Genomic DNA, 20,350 nt, shown 5'->3' with positions numbered 1-20,350 from the left:
TGTTACATGGAACACTTGCAACTGTTCTTACCTGAACACCTGTCCTTACATTGTTTCCTTTTTCATAAGGATCTCAAAGTGCAGTGCAATTTATTCTGTGCTTGATATTCATCTCCTCTTTTTATTTAAGTGCTTACATGCTGCTGTGTTTTCCTGTTTTTAAATTGTTAGGCCAAGAATAGTGTGTTTAGCAATAGAAATACTGGAGGGGAGGATGATGTGATTTGCACTGCTCTCACTAGCACTGTCTTTCACCTCATAGTCATGTTACCAGAAAGCTGCTGAGGACTGGATAGCCTTCCTCTTCCTCTATATGCAGTCCTGCTGGCAAGACACAGTAAGGCTGCTATCAGCTTTGGGGCATGTTACAGTCTGGTCACTTGAGTATATTGTGCATTATTGTTCTGTGTGTAGCTCCCTGAATGAGCTAGAAAACAATCTTCACTTAGTTTTCTTCCATTTAATTAAAATGCTTGCTTGATTGTGTTAAGGTTGAAGCTCTCTCCAAGTCCCTCCTCCCGTGTTACAGTCTCTCGGGCTACCTCCAGCAGCAGCAGTAGCAGCACTTCACTTGTTCGCTCTTCCCGAGGCAAGAGAAAACGTATTGAAGCAGAGGAGCTTTCAGGCAGTGGAACAAGTGGAATTGGCACTGGAAGTATTAGTGGCAGCAGTAGTACCAGTAGCTTCCAAATGTCCCAGCAAGCTTCAGCTACTGGAAGTATCAGCATAGAAGAGATAGACTTGGAGGGCAAATACGTTCAACTGAAGAACAATTCGGAGAAGGTGAGTACCAGCTGAACACCTAGGAAATGAGGAGGAGCTAAATTGAAATGTTGCACAGCCTATTAAGCGCATGTAGATAAAGTCACTTGAGAGAAGTTGTATCTTTCGAGGTGTGTCATCCTGCAATAATTAAGTGGCATTTGAAAGGTGAATATTACACCGCGCTAGCACGAGTGTGATGTTTGCAGGAAGAGAATGTAGTGTGTGCCCTAAATGTCTAAACACATGTGCTGGTACCTAGCTTGTTGAAAAAAGCCTTGCTGGCTCTAACAGATCTGTTTTGTGTGAAATGTCTCTTAAATTGTTGCTGAATGACCTTGCAGGATTTACAATTAACACTATTATTGGGTATAGAAAAATATTTTCAAGTTAGAATGCAGTTGACTAACAACCATGTAAATAAATGTAATGGAAAAAGATCTAGAGAAAATTCTGATGCCTGTTTGCTCTGTTTTGCTCATTTGAAATAACTTTGACTTTTCTCATTAGGATCAGTCTTTGGGTAACTGGAGACTGAAAAGACAAATAGGAGACGGAGAGGAAATTGCTTATAAATTTACTCCGAAGTATGTCCTCAGGGCTGGGCAGACTGTAACAGTAAGTCATACTTTGAGTATGTCAAAAACAATGTTATTTTGTTGATATTGTGGTAGTTGTAAAATCTGACATTTGGTATGGCCTGATTTAGTGTATAACTTTAGGTTTCATGGATCTCATTTTAGAGGAGTAGGATTTCAGTTATAGAAAGGCAAAATACAAGTTGAATTTCTGTATTAACACTTAGTATTTAAGACTATTTGGGACACAAAGAGATGAAAAGGTATTTGGAGTGGGAGGAGAGGCAAGGACTGTTGATTTTCAAACACCTTTGTCAAGGTTTGGAACATTAATCTTGCTCTACTTCATGAAATAGAACAATTTCAGAGTATTTATTTAGCCTGGTAGACTTAAGTTTAAGACTAGACACTCTCAGCCTTAAATATGGGAGAACAGCTGCTTTTCTGTAATTTTACGTTTGATATTTAGTCTGCAGTAGATGTCCTTTCAGAATTAAAGAATGGCTTTCCTTTGATCAGTTCCAGCTATTACTACTTAAGTATCAATTGCTCAGATGCATGCCAAAGATGAAATTGGCACATTATAAGTTGCATTTTATGTCTCGGCTTCATACAGTGTAGTCATTGAGACTGTGGTAGGAAAAATTGCTATATTCAGAAAAGAATTGATGACTGCAATATTAGAATAACTTCTTTTCTCTTGCCTTTAACTATGGCTAGTGTTAATTTCGTTGCAGACTGAGAACATCTGCCTAAAAGTACTGGCATAGGCAAAAGTAGGGTAAAATTACCACTGGAATTCCGAAACAAAACGAACATGGAGAAAGAAGTGGGAGAGTTAGAAGTTTTTGGATATTAAAAAATGTACACAAATAGCTGATTACAGAATGTCTTTGTCACTAGATTTGGGGTGCAGATGCAGGTGTATCTCATAGCCCCCCTTCTGTTCTCGTGTGGAAGAATCAAGGCAGTTGGGGCACCGGAGGAAATATCCGCACATACCTCGTAAACTCTGATGGAGAGGTAGGCTCTTTCTGTTGAATACGAATGTGGGCTGGGTTATCTCCCAAACTCTTTAAATTGTTTTGGGGTAAACAAAACAAAAACAAAAGATTTCCCCCTTTGTCTTCTAATATAGTACAAGTTACAACATTGAAGTAATTAAATATCTATACGAATCTTTGATTTTGGAAACTTTAGAAAACTGTGATCATTATCTCCTTATTACATCTGTAGACTATTTTTTCTAATTTTTAGAAAAACTCCCTGCTATTAGTGGAATTGTTTGGCATTTAAGTATGTGTTTTCAGTCAAAGAGGCAGAGAAAATAAATACTACTGGCAATTCAAAGTTAGTGTGTAGGACCCACCATATTTGGGGATACAGTGTCATTATTAATGTGGAAAGATAGTTGCTTTTTCAATGTTGGAAGTATATCAGAAGTTTTCATTTGGCACTGGTTTCTCTGTGTTCTTCATTGTCCTACATCTGCCCACAACTGTTTTTTTAAAACTATCCCTGCAGAAGACTCCTGCAAGGGAAGATCGTGCTTTGGCTGTTATTCATAAATGTGCCATTATCCCAGTGGTCCGATAGAAATAGGAAACTGAAACAGACCTCAGTTGTATCAGTTTTCATGCTGCCTCTCTTGCTGGCAATTCTGTGGAAGCACTTTGTGCAGGAACAGCAGCACAGGACAAGGTAGGAGGGAGGATCGTTTGTATAGATAGAAAGCTCTCTGGCTTAGTATTCAAATAGAAAAAGCGGTTAAAATAGTGTCTGGAAATACTTCAAATCCATGTCCTTACCTGCTGTGGTTACCTGTAGTATCCCTGCTTAGAAGCATATGTTCAGGGCGACTTTTTCCACAAATAAAAATTTGCTCCTACAATTTCAAGGCTGCAAGGTTTACAGAAGAATTTCTTACTGCTAATAAGTGTTCAAAAGTAGTTCAGTAGTAAAGGAAGTTCCCTGATGTTTTAAAATCCTTTTTAGCGCCTGGTTTGGAAGACTGTCCTGATAATTCACATGCAATAGATATAAAATATTTAATAGAAATACTGAATGTTCTTAATGCTGTGTAATCATAGTGAGAAACTTTAGTTTCTGACATTACAATATCTCTGACAGCTCCTAGCTGAGTCTGCTATGAGCTTGTATAAAACTGAGTAATGGCCACCTGAAACATGGCTGCTACTTCTCAAATACCTAGGTAATGAAAGAAAATTCCTGAAGCTAAATTACATTACTTGTCTTTTGGTAGTTAGAACTAGGAATGTTTTTGTGCTTTTCAGGGTGTTACAGGTATTTGGTTGCACAGTTAACTTTGAATCTGGGGCGAATTGCTTTAAATCCTCAAAACTTTAAGCGGGGTGTTATATTGATGGTATAGCAAAAACTATGGGCCATCTCCTTGTCTTTCCTTTTGTGTAGGAAGTTGCAGTGAGAACTGTTACTAAAACAGTAGTCATGCGAGAGAATGAAGAGGAAGAGGATGAAGCAGAGTTTGGAGAGGAGGACATTTTCAACCAACAGGTAATATGATGCAGACCAGGTTTTTAATTTGTGCCTGGTTGGTTAGATTAATCTGCAATGAGATTGTGGGGGGTCCCTTCAAGTTTTCACTAATTCTGAGTTTCTGGTCCATTTTTCCAACGGATGCTTGCAGAGGACAATATCAAAACAGCTTGCAGCTCTGCAGCATCACTACAATGTGCAGAGAGAATACAATATGAGCAATTCCTCCAGGAGCTGCTACTTGAGTCAATAATTGTACAGCTCAAGTGAAGTCTAGTGTCAGATTGGGATGCTGGGATATCAGTGGAAGTATGCTACACATCACAAATTTACAGTGCTGCAATGACTTAAACTATAGTTAGGGTTGGTAATGTTAGTGTCTTCATGCTGGCCAGACTGTGGTGTGTAATATGTTTTATCTATAGTTGCAATGTTCCCTGAACATAACTAAACTAGAAAAAAGTTGCTTTTAACAGCTGAGATGATAACCAGAATCTAGTCTTAAAATATCAAGAGCTAGTAAGAATGTAGTTAAGTTTAACACTGTCTTTCTTATTTTAGGGGGATCCCAGAACAACATCTAGAGGATGCTCAGTGATGTGAAGAAAGAAAAAAAGAAACTATTATTTGCTATTTTTTCCATTTATTTCCTTTTATTTTTGCTATTTTTTTCCTTCCAGAGCCACTGAAAACTATTTTTATACGTATCATCTGATTTCTTTGAAGTTTACTCCTTGGTACATTTTTATAAAAAAAAATCAAAAAAAAAACCTTTACTGAACAAAACTGCCAGAATTTTTAATAGATTTCTTTATTTCTCCCTCTTGTTGAATCACTGTACTGAAATATTTTTTTCCCATACAGAGTTTAAAGTCTTATGTACAAACCTGCAGCAGAAAAGAATTTTTTTTAGCTAAAATGGGACAAGACTCCTTGAGTGTATGGTAAATCTATAGTCAGTGCATATATAACCAGGATAACTTATATTTAAAAAAAAAAAAAGGGAATTTTAAGAAAACATGTTCAAATGCAGGGCCTCAGGACTGATTCATGATAGTTTCCTCTGTCCTTTAAGAAATGGTAGTAAGTTGCTGGTGTCCTCAGCAGTGCCCAGCTTAAGAAAATAATACACTGTTCATTAAAATGCTACTCCAGCAGTGGAAGTAACAAAGGGTAGTTGCATTTTCTGTCGGTCTTGGCTCAGGACCATGGCATTTTGTCCTGCTCCAGGATTAGACAGCCTAGTATAAACACATGAATCCTGTCAACACCGTAGCTCCATATCATTACTTCAGAAGATGGAGACTGATGGCTTCTGCTTTCTTAAGATAGACACCATCGTAATATATGGAAGTGTCAAAACCAGAGTTTTAATTGTTGTGTTTTCTAGGGATTTTGACATTGTCACAAATGAGATCTTGTTAAATTGTGAATGCAAGTTGTGATGTACAGTATTTATGATGTTAAGCATCATGATTTAATAATTTTGACATATCCAGCATTGAACAGAATGACTAAGATTTTAATGTTGAAAATATTTTTACTTTTGGCAATGATAAATATTTGGGGTTTTAAAGGTTATCCTGTGTAAATGTTTTTTAGTCAGACCTAGATGCAGCTTGTTCATACTTGTCGTATATTCAGAGGGGCATTGTCAGATACATTAATTTGCAAAATAGCACAGAAATAGTTTAATGACTTTTTTAAAGTTAAAAGGAACTGCTGTTGGTTTGGACATAAGTATTGCTTTGCAGTATTCAGATCCTCAAAGTAAAGTAACAGTGAGTGAAGTGAATAATCCTTTTTATAAAGAATGCTTTGTATTAGTAGCAGATTATTTTTATTTGTGTGATGCATTTTGTCTCTGACAGTGTCCCTTTAGCTTCAGGTTTCCTATGCTGCATTTCTGTGGAGGTAACTGACTCCCGTAAGGTTAGTATTCAGATAGCAGTGCATCTTTAAGCACTAGGAAAAAATAATTGACTGTTCCAAAGAATGTATTGGCTACTGTACAAGCAAATATTTTTTTCCAATAGTTAGTAGTTTGGATACCATTTGATGCCAGCATAGAATCCTGTTTTTACCCGCACTCTTGAACTCTGATCTTGTCATTCAAATAGTTTAGACTCATCAAACAAGCTACAAGGTTTGGATGTTTTCGGTGGCTTTTGGATGTATGTTCTCTGAACAATATTATGACTGACAGATATAACCTAGAAAGTCAGTTTAGTGGCTCTGACTGAAGGCTTTGCAATGCAAGCAGGGTGGGAACAGAAGTGACTTTTATGGATGTATTTTGCCATCTAAAAATAAATTCAAGATACTACTTTTTTCCTCATTGGGTGGGATAATTGAATTACTGAAGTTAAACTAGTGCAAAATTAAAATTATGCTTGTTATCAGAAGATACATTACAAAAAAGTAGGAAGATTTGGCTGTTTGGGCTAATGGGATCAATTTATTCACATTGTTGGCCATTTTTCTAATGTAATTTTCCCACTCTGCTTGAGTAGAGGGTTAAATACGTAGTAGGTCATGTCTTTCTTTCTCTCTGTAAAATGTATCTAATGAAATTATGTTTCTCAGACATACTGTTACCAATTACCTTTTCTAAATTGCTGTTACACAAATGAATGCAATCAGTGTAAAAATATTTTTGCAATGCACCTTCCAACCACTGGACGTTATTTCCCTTTCTGACCCACAGCTTCTATAATATCCTTACATAGTGTTTGAGGTTTTTTTGCATTTTTTCTTAAGATCTATATTTATTTTTTTACATTGGCCAGTTTTCAGATTTCTTATTCTCCTTTAAGATTGTCCTGTAAATATAAGGTTGTTCTGTGATCTTAAATACTAAGCAATGAATGTGCAGTTCATTTGCCTTTTTGCTGTGATTTTTTTCTGTAAAGAATGGGCTAGAAAGGCAGCTTGAATGAGGAAAAACCTCTTGCTACCTGAGCCATTTTTTTTAACAGCTACTGTATGGGAAATGTGTCGTCTTGTAGCCTTAAGGATCGGTGCTTGCAGGTGTTTTGTGGTGAGCACTGTGCCCTTCAGTAACAGTCTGCAGAGTTTGTCCTTAGATTTGAAGCTGTTCTTGTAACTTTGGAAACTCTTTTTTTCTTAAATACCATGTTTAGGCATATATAGGTGTTCATAGAAAACACTGATTGATACTGTGGGAGAGGCTTAATACAGCAGTCTAAGTGTGTGACTCTTATCACCACAGTGCTTTCTAAATGGCTACTTAAAATTCAAGAAATAATTCCAAGCTGTAAACTAAAAGACACAGAAAAACTACTGTATTCCACTTCTTGTTTTCTTTTTGTCTGTTTTCTTTAGACACTATCTTTTCTTCTTGCTTTCGATACTGAGCTTCAGTATAACTGCTTTTACTTTCTGTACTATCAGTCTAAAGTTGGTGCTCCATACTGGGAGATTATTTTTTTTGGCTTTATCAAAGCAAAAAGCATCGATTCTTTAGTTTCTCTTTAAAGGATTTTTTTTAATTTTCAGGATAATTGAAGCTTTTTTTTTCCAAATAAAAAGCAGTGTCCCCTTTCCTATTTGATCCTATAGGTGTACCACTCACCGCTCTTGAGGAATTTAGATGATAGTCCATGCTTCTACTCCATTGTCTGATACGAAGTGTAGAGCTTTGAAGGAGGAACATATTTGACTTATCAGGAAAAATGATGTTAAGGCTTTTCTGATTAGAGAAATTAACCAGTATAGCTTATGGCAGAATAGGTATTTGAGTGTAACTGCCCCTATGGATGTTCTTATTCCAGAAAAACAATTTTATTCTGGATGAAATAATAAAGATTATTCCTGAATAATTTGCACCGGGGTGAGGGGGAAGGAATAAGAACAGCATAACTACAGAAAAATAGTTAAGCTGATCTTTTCATTGCGTAGATCACAGAGAATCACACAAAATACTGGTAAATGTATACCTACTCCTAAGTTTGTACTATGTGAAAATGGCTGGATTTGTATGAACACAACCATCTGCAGAACCATGGGTAACATGAATGTGGAGTCCTGCGGAGTGAGATACAATTACACAGAGCCTCTGATGTTTCATGACACTTCTTTCACCACACTTCTATATTTGTTACTTAAGCTGTTGTATTGCAATGACTTAGCCACTCTATTACTTGGAATATGATTGCTTTGTTGCTGCACACCTTTATTTCACAGTCTGTGTTCTTAGGCTAGTTTAGGTCTCTGGATTTGCCCTGACAAAAACAGTAGTTTACACTGATGCATTGATCACTTGTCTTCAGCACTGTTTTGCCATTAGACGGGGGTTAGCTGGCATAGTTTGTGTTTGTAGCAGGAGCCAAAAGTCTCAGGAAGAAAATAAACATCTGCTTCCCATGGACTGTAATGTAAAAGTCAGACGTATTTGTCTGCAGCTTGTATTAGTCACAAAAATCATATCGCAGTGCGAAGCAGACCTTACTGTGAAAGGAGATTCACTTTTATGTGTGTGTTTATCCTTGAGCAACAGGACACCTCAGGTTCAGTTCAGGGATCTTACTATTTTTTTATACACCTTTTTCCTTCTTGTTTATGCTCATCCTGTAGGACAGCCTTTTAACTGCAACCTGAACAGGGGTTGGTTCGAAGAGGCTCATAGAAATCCTCTCTACACACCAGAACATCTGAGAATATTTTTCTTTCGTGTGTACCAAGAAGATTTTGACGCTGTATGCAAACATCCATGATCTATGTTTTCTATGTCTTGTAGCCACTTCTCTCATTTCCTCACTGTTAAGCTATTCAGTCTCTTCTTTCTGTATCTTGTTTTGAAAGTCTTATCGCTAAACAAAGGCATATCCATATTTGATACTGGATTTTATTGCCACTGTTGGGTCCAAACCCCACATCCTACATAACCAGGAGACAAAGCCTTGTTGTAAACCAGTGAGTGGAAGGTGAGATAGTGATTGCATTTTTGAAAGCATTGTTTTAGCTGAATGTCAAGACAAATTAGAAATTTTCATTTGTTAAACATTTAAAATGGCCTGGGAAACAGAATTTTTATTTGCCCTTCAATGTGCTTAGCTTTAAACCACTTTAAAATAATTTAAGTGTTGTTTTTGTTTTTATACAAGACCATATTTACATACAATTATTATTTGTAAGCATAATGCCTTTCTTGAAATGCTAAGGTCTAGAGTGTGAAAAGGTTGCTTAATGTTGAAAGACTGTTTAAAATAGCACTAGCAGTGAATTGACTTAGAGTTCAGGAAAAAAAGTGTCTTATTGAACTTCTAAATTGTCTTGTTAGCTTTTAATGAAGTGACAATTCTGTCCATAAGGTGGATGTTACTCTATTCCAGCTACCCAGATCATCATTACACTAAAAGTACAAGCAATAAGCTGTTTTAAACAAGGTTAAGCAAAAATGCTTTACATTTGGGCACAATATTACCTTCTGGGTTGAACTCTATTTTCATAACAGTGATGCCTTGTGACTTGAATTGTGATTTAATTTAATTTTTATTTTTTTTTTAGCACAGACTTTATTTAGATAGCTCTGGTCACTGGCCAGTTTAACTGACCATCTTCAGTCAGCTGCTGAAAATTAGTTTTTGGAAGGTTCAGTTTTTAAAATCACGAATTGTGAGAAAGGTTGCAAATTGAAATACAAGCAAAAGGATGAAAATGTTACGTGGAGCTCATGAAAACTACATAATGATCTAGACTTTACCATTTCAAAGTGTTTTTTGTTTCTTTTTAGAATATGCATGCCAAATGTCTTGTCTTTTTCAATGATTTGTAATATACATTTTATGACTGGAAACTTTTTGTACAACACACTCGAATAAATGTTTTGCATTTTATTTGTTTGTCTTTCATTTAAACCAATGCAGGGCTAACCTGGGCTGCTTGAGATGCTTTATCCTATGAAACCTTCCTGTGTGTAGCGAGATGGGACAGCAAATTGTCCACGCTCCTAAAAGAGATCAGTTGAATCAAGTGGTGTGTCCAGAAACAAATCCTTTCCTTTAAATTTTATGCAGGCAGTGCTATTGGGAAACTGCTGTCCTTACTGATCAGTGGTACTGCTTCCAACTAAAGCAGCAGGAAGAACTTGAGTATCAGGAGCAAATCAACTTCCACTTCCTCTCTTACCATCCCACCGTCCCTCCGTAGCCCTTCCACTGCAGGGGTTGTTTCCATTTAGCAAACTTGATCCTGACTCGAGAGTAAAAGCAGATTCTGAGAGACTTATTCTTAGGAACTGAGAAATGGGCTGAACCATTGCTGTGATTACCTGTGCTCATCATCAACCTACCTCAACTTCCAATGAACTATTTTGCCTTTCTGATTATGCCCAAACAATCCCCTTTTCTCACAGTTGAAAAAGCACTACCTGGATTCTGGATAAACAGCAACGCAGCCTTCTGGGTTCACAGTCCATTTCTTTTCACGTGTCTGTACTCATAAACTTCTACTACCCTACCTTCAGCATTAGCTGCTTAGAATTCTGTGAGGTGCAGGAACTGTGTTGTATCTTTAAGTAGATGGATCCACAAAGGGGATGATGTGGTTTTGCAATACTCTGTCTTCTGAGTGGTGTCTGGCTACGGGAGATGAGCCCAGTTTTGGCTTTAGCTCTGCTGTAATGCTCGGAGGGCAGCAGCAACCTCCTTTGTGTGTCACATGTACTACCTGAAAAGAAGCTACCTAACATGTTGTCATCCCCCATTTGATTCTGCTAACTCCCACAGCGTTCTGGAGGATGTGCCATTGTGCAGGTGGTCGGGGTATGAGCCTCTTTGCTGAGCCACGTATCTAAGCTAGAGGGAACGTGGCTCAATCCCGTAACGAGAAGGTTCACGGGGGAGCTGCTCTCTGGAGGGTGCCCAAATCATAATGCTTACCGTAATGTTGGGAAGTGGCACTTGAGGATGGTTTTTAGTGCTTTTCTCTGTGGTAAAGCTGGCTTACGTCCCTTCCCGCTGCCACAGCGTGTGAGGCTCTGGTTTAAACCTGATCCTCAAGCGCTGTGCCGTATTTAACTTGCAAAATGTCACTGGTCTGGCGCTCACGGCCCAGCCAGCTGCAAAGGCGCACGAAACGGGCGAGTTATTTGGCAGCCTGGGAACGGATCCCACGGTGCGAGCACTCCGGTGGCAGCGGTCCCGGGGGAGCAAAGCCGCAGCCCGAGGCTCCCGGTGTCTCCGGCTGCGCTTTGTCTTCCAGCACCGAGGGCTCTCCGTGAGAGGACCACGGCAGCCGCAGCCGCCACCACAGCGAAGACCCCCCAACAGCCGGTCCTGCCGCGGGAGGAGGCTGCCGGCGCGTTCCCAGCCCAGACTCGGGGCCCTCCCCGCGGCCATCTCCGCCTCAGCCGGCGGTGACACCGGAGCCCGCCCTGCCCCGGGCCGAGGGCTCCCGGCTTCGGCCCCGCGCCTGGCGGGGGGCGCCTCGGGCGGGCGGCGGGCAGCGGGCTGAGCCCCGCCGCCGAGGGAGCGCGGCGCGGGGCGGGCCGGGAGTTGTAGTTCCAGCCGGGGGCCTCTCGCGGTGCACGCTGGGAGCTGTAGTTCCGGCCGGCGGCCATTTCGGCGGCAGCGTGCGGGCCGCTGCCCGCGGTGACTTTGCGGCATGGAGAGCGGCTTCGGCTCCGACTTCGGCTCCGACTTCGGCTCCGGGGGCGGCGGGGGAGGGAAGCTGGACCCGGGGCTCATCATGGAGCAGGTGAAGGTGCAGATCGCCGTGGCCAACGCGCAGGAGCTCTTACAGGTGAGGGGGGCGGGCGGCGGGGCCTGAGCCGCGCCTCAGCGGCGGGGGGCAGCGGCGGGCCCGGCCCGGTGCCTCCGGCCCAGGGTCCGCGGCCGCCCCTCACGGCCTCTCTCCGCAGCGCATGACGGACAAATGCTTTCGGAAGTGCATCGGGAAGCCGGGCGGCTCCCTGGACAACTCGGAGCAGGTGAGCGCGGTCGGGGCAAGGCGAGGAGCGGGGGGCGACCCGCTGCGCTCCCCTGCTCAGGGCCTTTTTTTTTTTTTCTTTTTGCCGCAGAAGTGCATCGCCATGTGTATGGACCGCTACATGGACGCCTGGAACACGGTTTCCCGAGCCTACAACTCGCGGCTGCAGCGGGAGAGAGCCAACATGTGAAGCTCCTGGACGAGGGAGGGACCATGCGGGGAAGGGACAAGCGGCCAGTCCAGGTGGTTGGGGGCGAGATCCCGCAGCCTCCCCAGCCCCTGCCGTGGCAGAGCAATAAACCCTCGCTGAACCGTTTGCATCCTTTGGCTTTTATTAGCACCAAAACCCAGGAGCGAGTGAATTTTCCAGCCTCGAGAGCCACCGTGAGCTGCTCGTTTTGCCTCGTGCCTTTCCCAACGGTCCCGACTGGCCAAGGCATATAGCGGCTGATAAATCCCGGCTGTGCGAGGCAAGGAGCCTTCTGTGGAAAAGGGGGGGCCAAGCCACCAACAGAGTCCCCTTGCCCAGGAAGCAAGCCTGGACCCAGCCATCAGGTAGTTACCTAGTCCCTTTTCATCAGTAGAAAAACTGCAATGAGATGCTCTCCGTGCCGCAGTTGGCCCTTTCCTCCCTTGTGTTTCTATAGCTGCTTGTGGGGCTGAAATGAAGATTTAGCTCAAGCAGTGCACTGGGAGTCAAGGGCATACTTACTGGGCTGGCAGCACAGCCTTGCAAATAGTTGTACGAGCACACCTTCGGAGTGATAGACCATGTATGAAATGGGTTAGGAACTACATAGGTTGATTTCTTCAAAGGAAAAAAATAAACGTGTGGCTGTGATTTTCTGTAACTTCTGGTTTGGTGCTGACACAAGCATTCCGTCTTGGAGCCTACCTTTCAGGTTTCGTTTCTTTGGGAAGGAGCAGTTCTGTAACAGGGTACTTGGGTCTCCTTTGCAGGTACACAGTATTGTGTTTAGCTTGCACACCACTCCTGGAATGGTCGATATGTGTTGTGTGGTCTGCAGTATGCCCAGCGGCTGGAAGAGTAGTGTGTTGGATATTAAAAATGCCTGTACCCCTGTAATGATGTTTTTGGAATTCTTTCTGTTGAAGCACTTCCATATTTTATAAAATATTTCAATATTGGCTGGGGCAGAGGGACAGACTGGGAGAGACTGACTTCTCCTTAACCTGCTAGGATGATCAAGGGAATAAGGGGGAATTGGATTTCATTTCAGCTTCCAGTGTGGTGGCTTCAATACAGGGAATAAAGTGCTCTCGCAAGATAATATATTAAGAGATATCTGGATGTTTGGAATAATTGAAACTAACCCAAATCAGGCAGAAAGAGTACTTGAAAATACAAGTGCCTTCCAGCCACGTTCTCATAGGGGTCTTTTTACTTTTCTTTCTGGCTGTTTGAATGTTGTGGTCCTGGCTGTACGGCAGTCCTGTTTCAGCAGAGGGAACGTCCCACAGGTGTTCCAGCTCTGGAACTGAACCCACTGTCAGCTGAGCCTGGAAGCCAGGTCTCCGACCTTGCTAGTGCTCTAGCTGGGAAAGCTGTGGGTCTCACTGCCAGGTGAATGTGGCACTAAGGGATGTGACTTAGAGATGGGACTCGGTGGGTCAATTGATAGCTAGACTTGATCTTGAAGGTCTTTTCCAACCTAGATCATTCTATGATTCTATGGGTTGGGAAGGAAGAAACCTACTGCTGTACCCAGATGCACAGCTTACCTGCAAAAGCCTAGGAATGAGGTTGGGGAGCTAACAGAACTTAACCGCTGCTCTATTTTGGTGGTCAAGCTTATAAAGAGATGTCCAGGTCTGTCTAAGGCTTTACACACGAGCTTTGCGGCATTTTTTTCTTCAGAAGAAATGCAATTGTGTGCTTTAGCTAGCTGGTGGGACTGGGCTTCCCACTGGATGAATTGGATGCTTGGGCCCCTCTCAGCAGGCTGAATTCTTCCCACCAGGCTTAACCAGAACAGTGCTCTGTGCGACTGCTATGCCTTGGTCCTCGACAACTGAATCAACTGTTCCCTTACACAAAGGGAGCTGTGGCAGGGGTGAGAAGCCTGTACTGGTTCTTTAATATGGATGGGGGCCTGGGCAGTCTGAAGTCCAAGTGTCTTAGTCCTAACCTTCTCTTGCAGTCAAATGGTAAGCCATGGAGCTTACAGGTACTAGTACCAAGCATAGATTCTGCTTTGAAGTGGTAGCATACCCTTTCCAAAAGCCATTGCACATTATAACAGCTCCATCCAGGCTGTGAGGTCTTGAGGCTTCCGCAAGGGCATAGCTCAGGGCTGGGACAAGGTCCTCTCATCTCTTGGATTGACCTTGGGAGGCCAGTAGATTAGCATAGAGCTAAACCACGCTATGTGAAATCTCTGGCAGATGTTTCTGGCACCGCTCCAACTTGAAAGGCCGGGTTTTGATGCGTAGGATGTTTGGCCAGGTCTGAAGATGGGACAGGCCTCATTTATTTATAGAAAAAACGTCTAGAACTGTACCTCTCTATGCAAAGCAGTTATCAAATACCCTGGTGCCATGACTGCAGTGGTTCATGACAGACTCATTTGCTTAGTACCTGCAGGTCATCGTTACCCCTTCGCAGTGTCAAAAAACGTACAGTAGGTACGGGGTTGGTGCATCCCCTGCCAATTACTCCTCTCATTCGTTGCCTTCCCTGAGTAGTAAAATGCAGCTTCAGAGCTTGAGGTTCTGCGCAATCCAGCCTTGGACAGCTGTGACTTTAGTGTAGACACCAGGAAAGTACGGCCTGGCACAGCCGTAGCCCCAGCTTGTGATTCCTGCTAGGAACCACCTTCCTGAGGGTTCTTGACATGCCAGAGGACCACCAGCATCACCCTGCAGAGAGAGGAAAAGGGTCCTGTATCAAGGCAAAAAGATGGTCAAGCCAGCCCAGCCCAGCCCCCAGCTGTGAGATGTTGCTCTCTGGGACATGGAGTGTTTGCTGTCCTGCTGCCCACCTCCCCGCGAGCCCGCTTCCAAGCTGGAGGGCTGCTCACTGACGTACTTGCATGCACAGAGATTGGGACTTTGGGACAAGGAAGAGCATTTCCAGAGATGCAGCAGGGACGTGAAATGGGCTTCGTGGTATCCCTGTGGTATCTTGCTTGGCGTTACCTCTCTGCATGTTTCCCTGACCTGTCACAGGTTGGTGGGACAAGCAGAACGAGGTGCGTGCAGGGTGGATTCCAAGGGTGGCAACAGGCAGTGGGGATGGGTGGACAGACATCTAAGCTGGGGAGGCAGGGCAAGGCTGTCCAGGGACTCTGAGTTTGCTGTCCCTGCAGCAGCATTTGCTACTCTCACACTCACTGAACAACTGTCGACGGTACCATGTGGGAAACCGGCACACACCATCCTGCTGCTGATCTGGACAGGGTAGAACTTTTTGCAGGCCTGGTCTCCAATCACGTTCACTGCTGCTTTTTGCAGGTGCTTTGACATGAGACCTGAGGAGGCAAGTATCTCTCTTAACTTGGTGCAGGGCACGTAAGTAACAGCAGCATGCGTAAGAGTGGGGATTCTGCAGCCTTGCTTGTGTGCCAAAGGGAGAGACCTGCACTTTCCCAAGTGTACCAGGCCTGGTTCTTCCCCAGCAGAGCAAGCCCAGGAAGGTCCCTTTTGTGTACAGTTTGTCAGGCAGTGCAGCTGAGCAGACAGGAATGGTATCAGGGTGGTCCTCGTACTGCAGGAGCACAGCTGAAGCAGCTGTTAGAGGGATGGGGAGCGTGATGGCTGTCACGTAGAAAGCTCGGAAAGGCTGCGGGAGGGCAGAGGTGTAACCAAAGGGATGGGTACAGTGCGTGGTTGCTGGAGAGGAAATTGTGGTGGCACAAGGCTTTGCTCAGGCTGGTATCCCCTGCAGGGTATGGTCTGTCAGGGGCAGTGTGTGGGGCAGCGGAGCGGGGATGGAGATGTTTGGACTTGCAGGGTAGCTGGCACTTAACATGGCCATCACGGATGGGAGGGAGCCCTCTCAGCCAGTACCTCCTTCCTTCGTGGAACCCCAGCCTGTGATGAAGCATCTGGCTCCTTCGTGGAAGATGTGTGAACTGTCTGGGAGACATATAGGTTTGATGGTGCTGCTGAACTTGACGGGCGTGTTCAGCTCTAGCAGCGCCACATCGTAGTCCAGGCTGTAGACGTTGTAAAAAGGGTGCTTGTAGATACGGAATATTTTCTCCATTTTGCCATCGATGCCACTCAGGAAGGGTGTTCCTAGAAAGGCCACCCACATTTTGGGGTCACTGTAACTGCAGAAAGACAGCAAACCTGGCCGTTAGGAGCATGGCTTAGCAAGGAGTGCCGTTCCTCCGCTTGTGTGGCTGGGATGCACTGTGGCCACACGTGAGGCCAGGGCCCCCGTCTCCATCACACTGGGGCGCAGATATGCCGGGGCTTTGCTCCTTTCAGTCCTCTTCCTGCTTACCTGTGGGGGCACACCTGTAGCAGGCAGCGTGTGCTTCCAGTGGGGCACAGCATCCCAGCCGTGGCGTTGGACCGTGAGGAAGGGGAAGGTGGGCCGATGGCAGCGTGGCCAGGGCCTGGCCGGCTTCACCCGCCCGTACTTACATATCAAAGCAGTGAGCTGCAGAGAGCAGCCACCTGTCAGCGATGAGGACAGCCCCGCACTTGTGCTCCTTCCGCCGAAGCCAGAGGCTGACTTGCCAGGGCCATTCTCCTCGAGCTGCAGTGCTCCCACCCACGATCTTGCTGAAGGCCAGGGCAGTAGTTAAGCCGCAGTCTGGAACAGAAAAAGGCACCATGGTTTGAAGTAACTAAGGGAAAGGGTTGTCTGTCCTTCCGCAGCCCCCACCAGGGGACAGCGTTCTGGGGAGACACGCACAAGGCAGTAGGATGCGATGAATTTCATACATGCATCTGAGGCAAGGCTTGGCAGACGTGATACAGGTTGGAAACACTTCCTTGTTATCACACGCCACACCTTCCTGGGATGTGCTACGTGAGGATGGCAAATTTGGATGCACCGGCCGAGCTGTCACACAGCAAGGGATGTGCAGTCCTAGGAACAGTCCCAAGATAGCAAGAGATCTGGGCTGCAACGCTGTGCAGAGTTGTCGTGCCAGCTTGTTCTAGCACACTGGCAGAAGGCCTGTGTGCTGGGAAATGTGTCCAATGTTTATAGTGTAGAATAGGCCATGTTCCCTGGTAGAAAATTTGGGCACTGCTCATCCGGGTTTATCTTGTAGTCTCACAAACATCATGTAAGACCAGGACCACAAGGAGCTGGCCCCAGACGGCCCATGTGAAGTTAGCAGGTTGCACTGGGGAGACTGAATATTGTAGAACAGGTCTGGGTAGCAGTCACAGGCTGCAAAACAGTACTCACCGCAATTGCTTTCATCAAAGCCATTGCTGCAGTCAACAACTCCATCACATTCAGGATTTTCTTTTCCTATACAGACATTGCTGGAACACCTGAAGGTGAAGCTGGTACAAGGCACCACTGGAAGGCAATAACCCACGGCCTGCTTAGTACCCGCCGTGCTGGGGCTGGACGTCTTCTAGCAGCATGTCAGTAGCTTTGCTACCGATGGACTTTTACCTGGGGTTTGGGTGGGCTTGGCAGGCTCAGTGGTTCCCAGAGCTGTGGAGGTTTCTTTCGTGGGTGCGGTGGTCTTCGTGCTCAGGGTGGTTCTGTTGACAGCTATTGTAGCTGTTGTACTGGCGCGGCGTGTGAAGATGGCTGCAGTAGAAGTGCTGGTGATGGCTGAACTGGAAGGAGTGCTTGTGCCAGGACTGGCATACTGTGAGATGGTGTCCAGGATCCAGTCGTAGAATTTGGTAATTCTGGAGTACACGCCAGGTTTCTTAGCCTGGGCACAGCCAATTCCCCAGCTCACGATGCCAGCCAGATAAAACACGCCTGGGGTGACCTCACAGGCCAAGGGCCCACCTGAATCTCCCTGAAGAAGAAGCAAGGCAATGGCTGCTCAGCCCACTCTCCCCAGGACACGGCTGCATGGAGTTGCTCCTCAGCCACACTAGGAGGAGTTAGCTAACCTCAGATTTTTCTGAGGGAGCTCTGAGGGACTCTGCGCTCCCATGCAGTGTGCGCAAAACATGAGTACGCAGAGGCTGAAACTAGGGCCAATGGCACAGCCTGGCTGCAGTTACTCTGGCATTTGTTATGAAAGTTAATATCTGAATGCTTAATTTGATGGACCTTTGTTCCCTTTTTTTTAAAGCCCTAGACCTGTGAGCTCTTCTTTTGAGCTAAGGTACATGTGGGTTTCAGCCTAGCCGCAGAAACTCGGTAAATATTTCTCAAAGCCATAACTTGTGAGTTAGCCCAGTTTTCTGGAGCAATCTGCAGAGGAGTGGAGAAATCCTAGACTCTTACCTGGCACGAGTCTATCTTCCCTTCCAGGAAGCCAGCACAGATCATTCGGTCAGTGAGGGAGAAGTTGTAGAGGAAGTTGCAAGTCTTCTGGTCTATGATGCCCACAGAAGCTTTCTGCAGGCTCTCAGGCTTGGTGACTGCATGAAAACCATAGGATTAGTGAGTGCAGCAGACAGAAGTGAGAGCTAATGGCTTTTAGGGTGATCCAACACATGCTACAGAAAACCAGGCTCTAATCCCAGATGAGAGCTGAATCCTGTATGAGCTACTCTCATCTAGGAAGCCCCCGCAGCTCCTGGTTCACGCCAGGATGCAGTTTTATGCCTGTCTACAGGCTACGGGGCACAGGCAGCAAGTTTCTGTTGTCACAGTTTGTGGGCTCCTTGCCATCGGTTAGAAGGACAGTGGAGCTTCTTTGGTAGCACACATGCCACCCTCAGGCCTTCTCCCTACACTGGGAGCCTTGCTCTTTCTAACAGCTCGGAACATCTTTGTGACTGACCCTGGTCACTGAATGCTATCTTGTCTGAGCTACAGCAGGCTGCCAAGGCATACCCCACTTGCTTACTCTTGTGTTTTTGTCAGTTCCTGACTGTCCCCTGTCCGGTATGCACCCAGGACTATCTGGGTCACAGTGGTACAGGCTTTGCTGCTGAATCTGTCACTGTTCCAGAGCAAATCATCTGATAAGGCACCACTACTTACAATTCCCCTCTTGGAGGTTTCCCCACCCAGAAATGATGCATTTCTTGCCAACAGGAAACTTCTGCACCGTAAGCGGGAGGCAGATAGGCTGGATGTATTTGCTGAAGACAAGGGGTTCTGCCAGCTCAAGTACAGCCACATCGAAGTCCAGAAGGATAGGGTTGAAGAGAGGATGCTGGATGACTCTCGTTATGTTGACTTTCACCGTGTTCCTGTCTGTTCCATTTAGTGATGTCGTTCCCATGTAGGCTTCAATCTCCTCTGGATCTGTCCTGTAAATACATAATCCTAAACATGTATGCACACATACATATACCTAGTTTAAATGCTGACCTGGTAGACTATTTAAGCTGCAGACAACTTTAAATGATTAGTGTTTGAAACCTTACTTCACCAAAGCAGAGCCCAGCATATGCAAGGACTGAGTCCTGCCCCAAGACCTCTGTTTCCAGCAGCGTCAGTGTTGGATGTCAAGAGCAGGTAAACATGTCATAATCCTCTCCTTGCCTCCAAAAACTTGTGATTTCAGGAGTGTTCTGGCATACAAATGATGCTTCTATATTCAGAATATCTTAACAGATGTTTTTTATTAGAATTTTTCTAGAGTTGTTTTTTAATCTTTTAACCCCATGTGGACTTTAAACATTCCTCACTTCTCATGGTGAAAAACTTCACAGTTTAACGTTGTTTATGAAGAACTGCTTCCTTTTTCTTGTTTTCCATCTGCTCTCGATGGTTTAATTTAATATCATGTAGAAACAGTAAAAAGGCATTCCCTGAACACTTTGTACCTTTGAAATTGCATAGATCCCATGGCACACTCCCTTCCCACCCAGTTCTCTTTTCCCATGTCTATTCTGGTGTATGTCATGCTTGTTTTGGATGCTGGTCCACATTGTGTATTGTGTTATTCTTTACTGTATATTACTCTAGCACTGCGTGCAGTATGTGAGAAGTGAGTTGCTGTGGATCTAAGTACCAACAAACTGGCAATCTCAGTTGTTTTTCTAATAATTACTAGCACTCATTTGCTCTTTGATTGCCACTGCCCAGAGAGCTGCTGTTCCATGGCACTTATTTCTGACCTCCTTTTCTAAATGGTAAAATCTGATGGAAACCCATTATCATCTGTGGATAGATAACACTGGTTTGTTGCTCTTTGCCTCACTTCACACTTGCCTACCTTGGGTTTCGCTTGCTGCTTTATTGCCCAACTATTTAAGACCCTCTTGAAACTCGTCATCGTTGATCCCCCATCTGCTTCTGCTTTCAGGAATTTTTATTCTTGGCAAACATTATCCCCTTGCTACTCATTTCCTGTTCTAGGTCATTTATAAATCCGTTTGGGCTCTTGCTGTTTAACAGACCCATGCAGACCTGAACTGACCCTCTTCCCCATAACAACTGATTATGTGTTTATTTCCTGTATTAC

General features: G+C 44.6%; 3 protein-coding genes across 7 annotated transcripts in view; 2 read left to right on the top strand and 1 right to left on the bottom strand.

Annotated features, from left to right (window-relative positions):
• The window catches only part of LMNB2 (lamin B2), a 28,437-nt gene extending 18,722 nt beyond the window's left edge, over positions 1 to 9,715 (top strand). Inside the window, exons 8-12 of the mRNA XM_080566227.1 lie at positions 492 to 783; positions 1,273 to 1,380; positions 2,244 to 2,363; positions 3,774 to 3,875; positions 4,419 to 9,715. Coding sequence (XP_080422353.1) covers positions 492 to 783; positions 1,273 to 1,380; positions 2,244 to 2,363; positions 3,774 to 3,875; positions 4,419 to 4,460 — 664 coding nt within the window. The 3' untranslated portion in view covers positions 4,461 to 9,715. The remainder of the gene's footprint in view (positions 1 to 491; positions 784 to 1,272; positions 1,381 to 2,243; positions 2,364 to 3,773; positions 3,876 to 4,418) is intronic.
• Positions 9,716 to 11,410: 1,695 nt separating this feature from the next.
• On the top strand, positions 11,411 to 12,894 carry TIMM13 (translocase of inner mitochondrial membrane 13). The gene is made up of 3 exons (XM_080566295.1): positions 11,411 to 11,621; positions 11,740 to 11,808; positions 11,899 to 12,894. Exons 1-3 carry the CDS (start codon positions 11,484 to 11,486, stop codon positions 11,995 to 11,997), a joined length of 306 nt encoding a protein of 101 aa, XP_080422421.1. The 5' UTR covers positions 11,411 to 11,483; the 3' UTR covers positions 11,998 to 12,894.
• A 1,369-nt stretch (positions 12,895 to 14,263) lies between these two features.
• TMPRSS9 (transmembrane serine protease 9) overlaps positions 14,264 to 20,350 on the bottom strand; it is a 23,703-nt gene continuing 17,616 nt past the window's right edge. For 4 of the 5 annotated variants that reach the window (XM_080566183.1, XM_080566185.1, XM_080566184.1 and 1 more), the window contains 8 exons: positions 18,919 to 19,190; positions 18,214 to 18,350; positions 17,416 to 17,776; positions 17,200 to 17,316; positions 16,422 to 16,593; positions 15,837 to 16,102; positions 15,162 to 15,298; positions 14,264 to 14,687 (listed from right to left, as the gene is read on the bottom strand). In XM_080566183.1, coding sequence (XP_080422309.1) covers positions 14,526 to 14,687; positions 15,162 to 15,298; positions 15,837 to 16,102; positions 16,422 to 16,593; positions 17,200 to 17,316; positions 17,416 to 17,776; positions 18,214 to 18,350; positions 18,919 to 19,190 — 1,624 coding nt within the window. In that variant the 3' untranslated portion in view covers positions 14,264 to 14,525. The remainder of the gene's footprint in view (positions 14,688 to 15,161; positions 15,299 to 15,836; positions 16,103 to 16,421; positions 16,594 to 17,199; positions 17,317 to 17,415; positions 17,777 to 18,213; positions 18,351 to 18,918; positions 19,191 to 20,350) is intronic. The other variant, XM_080566187.1, reaches the window with a different exon arrangement.

Source organism: Anser brachyrhynchus (genome assembly GCF_964034855.1).
Source record: "Anser brachyrhynchus genome assembly, chromosome: 23".
NCBI lineage: Eukaryota > Metazoa > Chordata > Aves > Anseriformes > Anatidae > Anser > Anser brachyrhynchus.
This window is presented reverse-complemented; position numbering and strand designations above follow the sequence as displayed.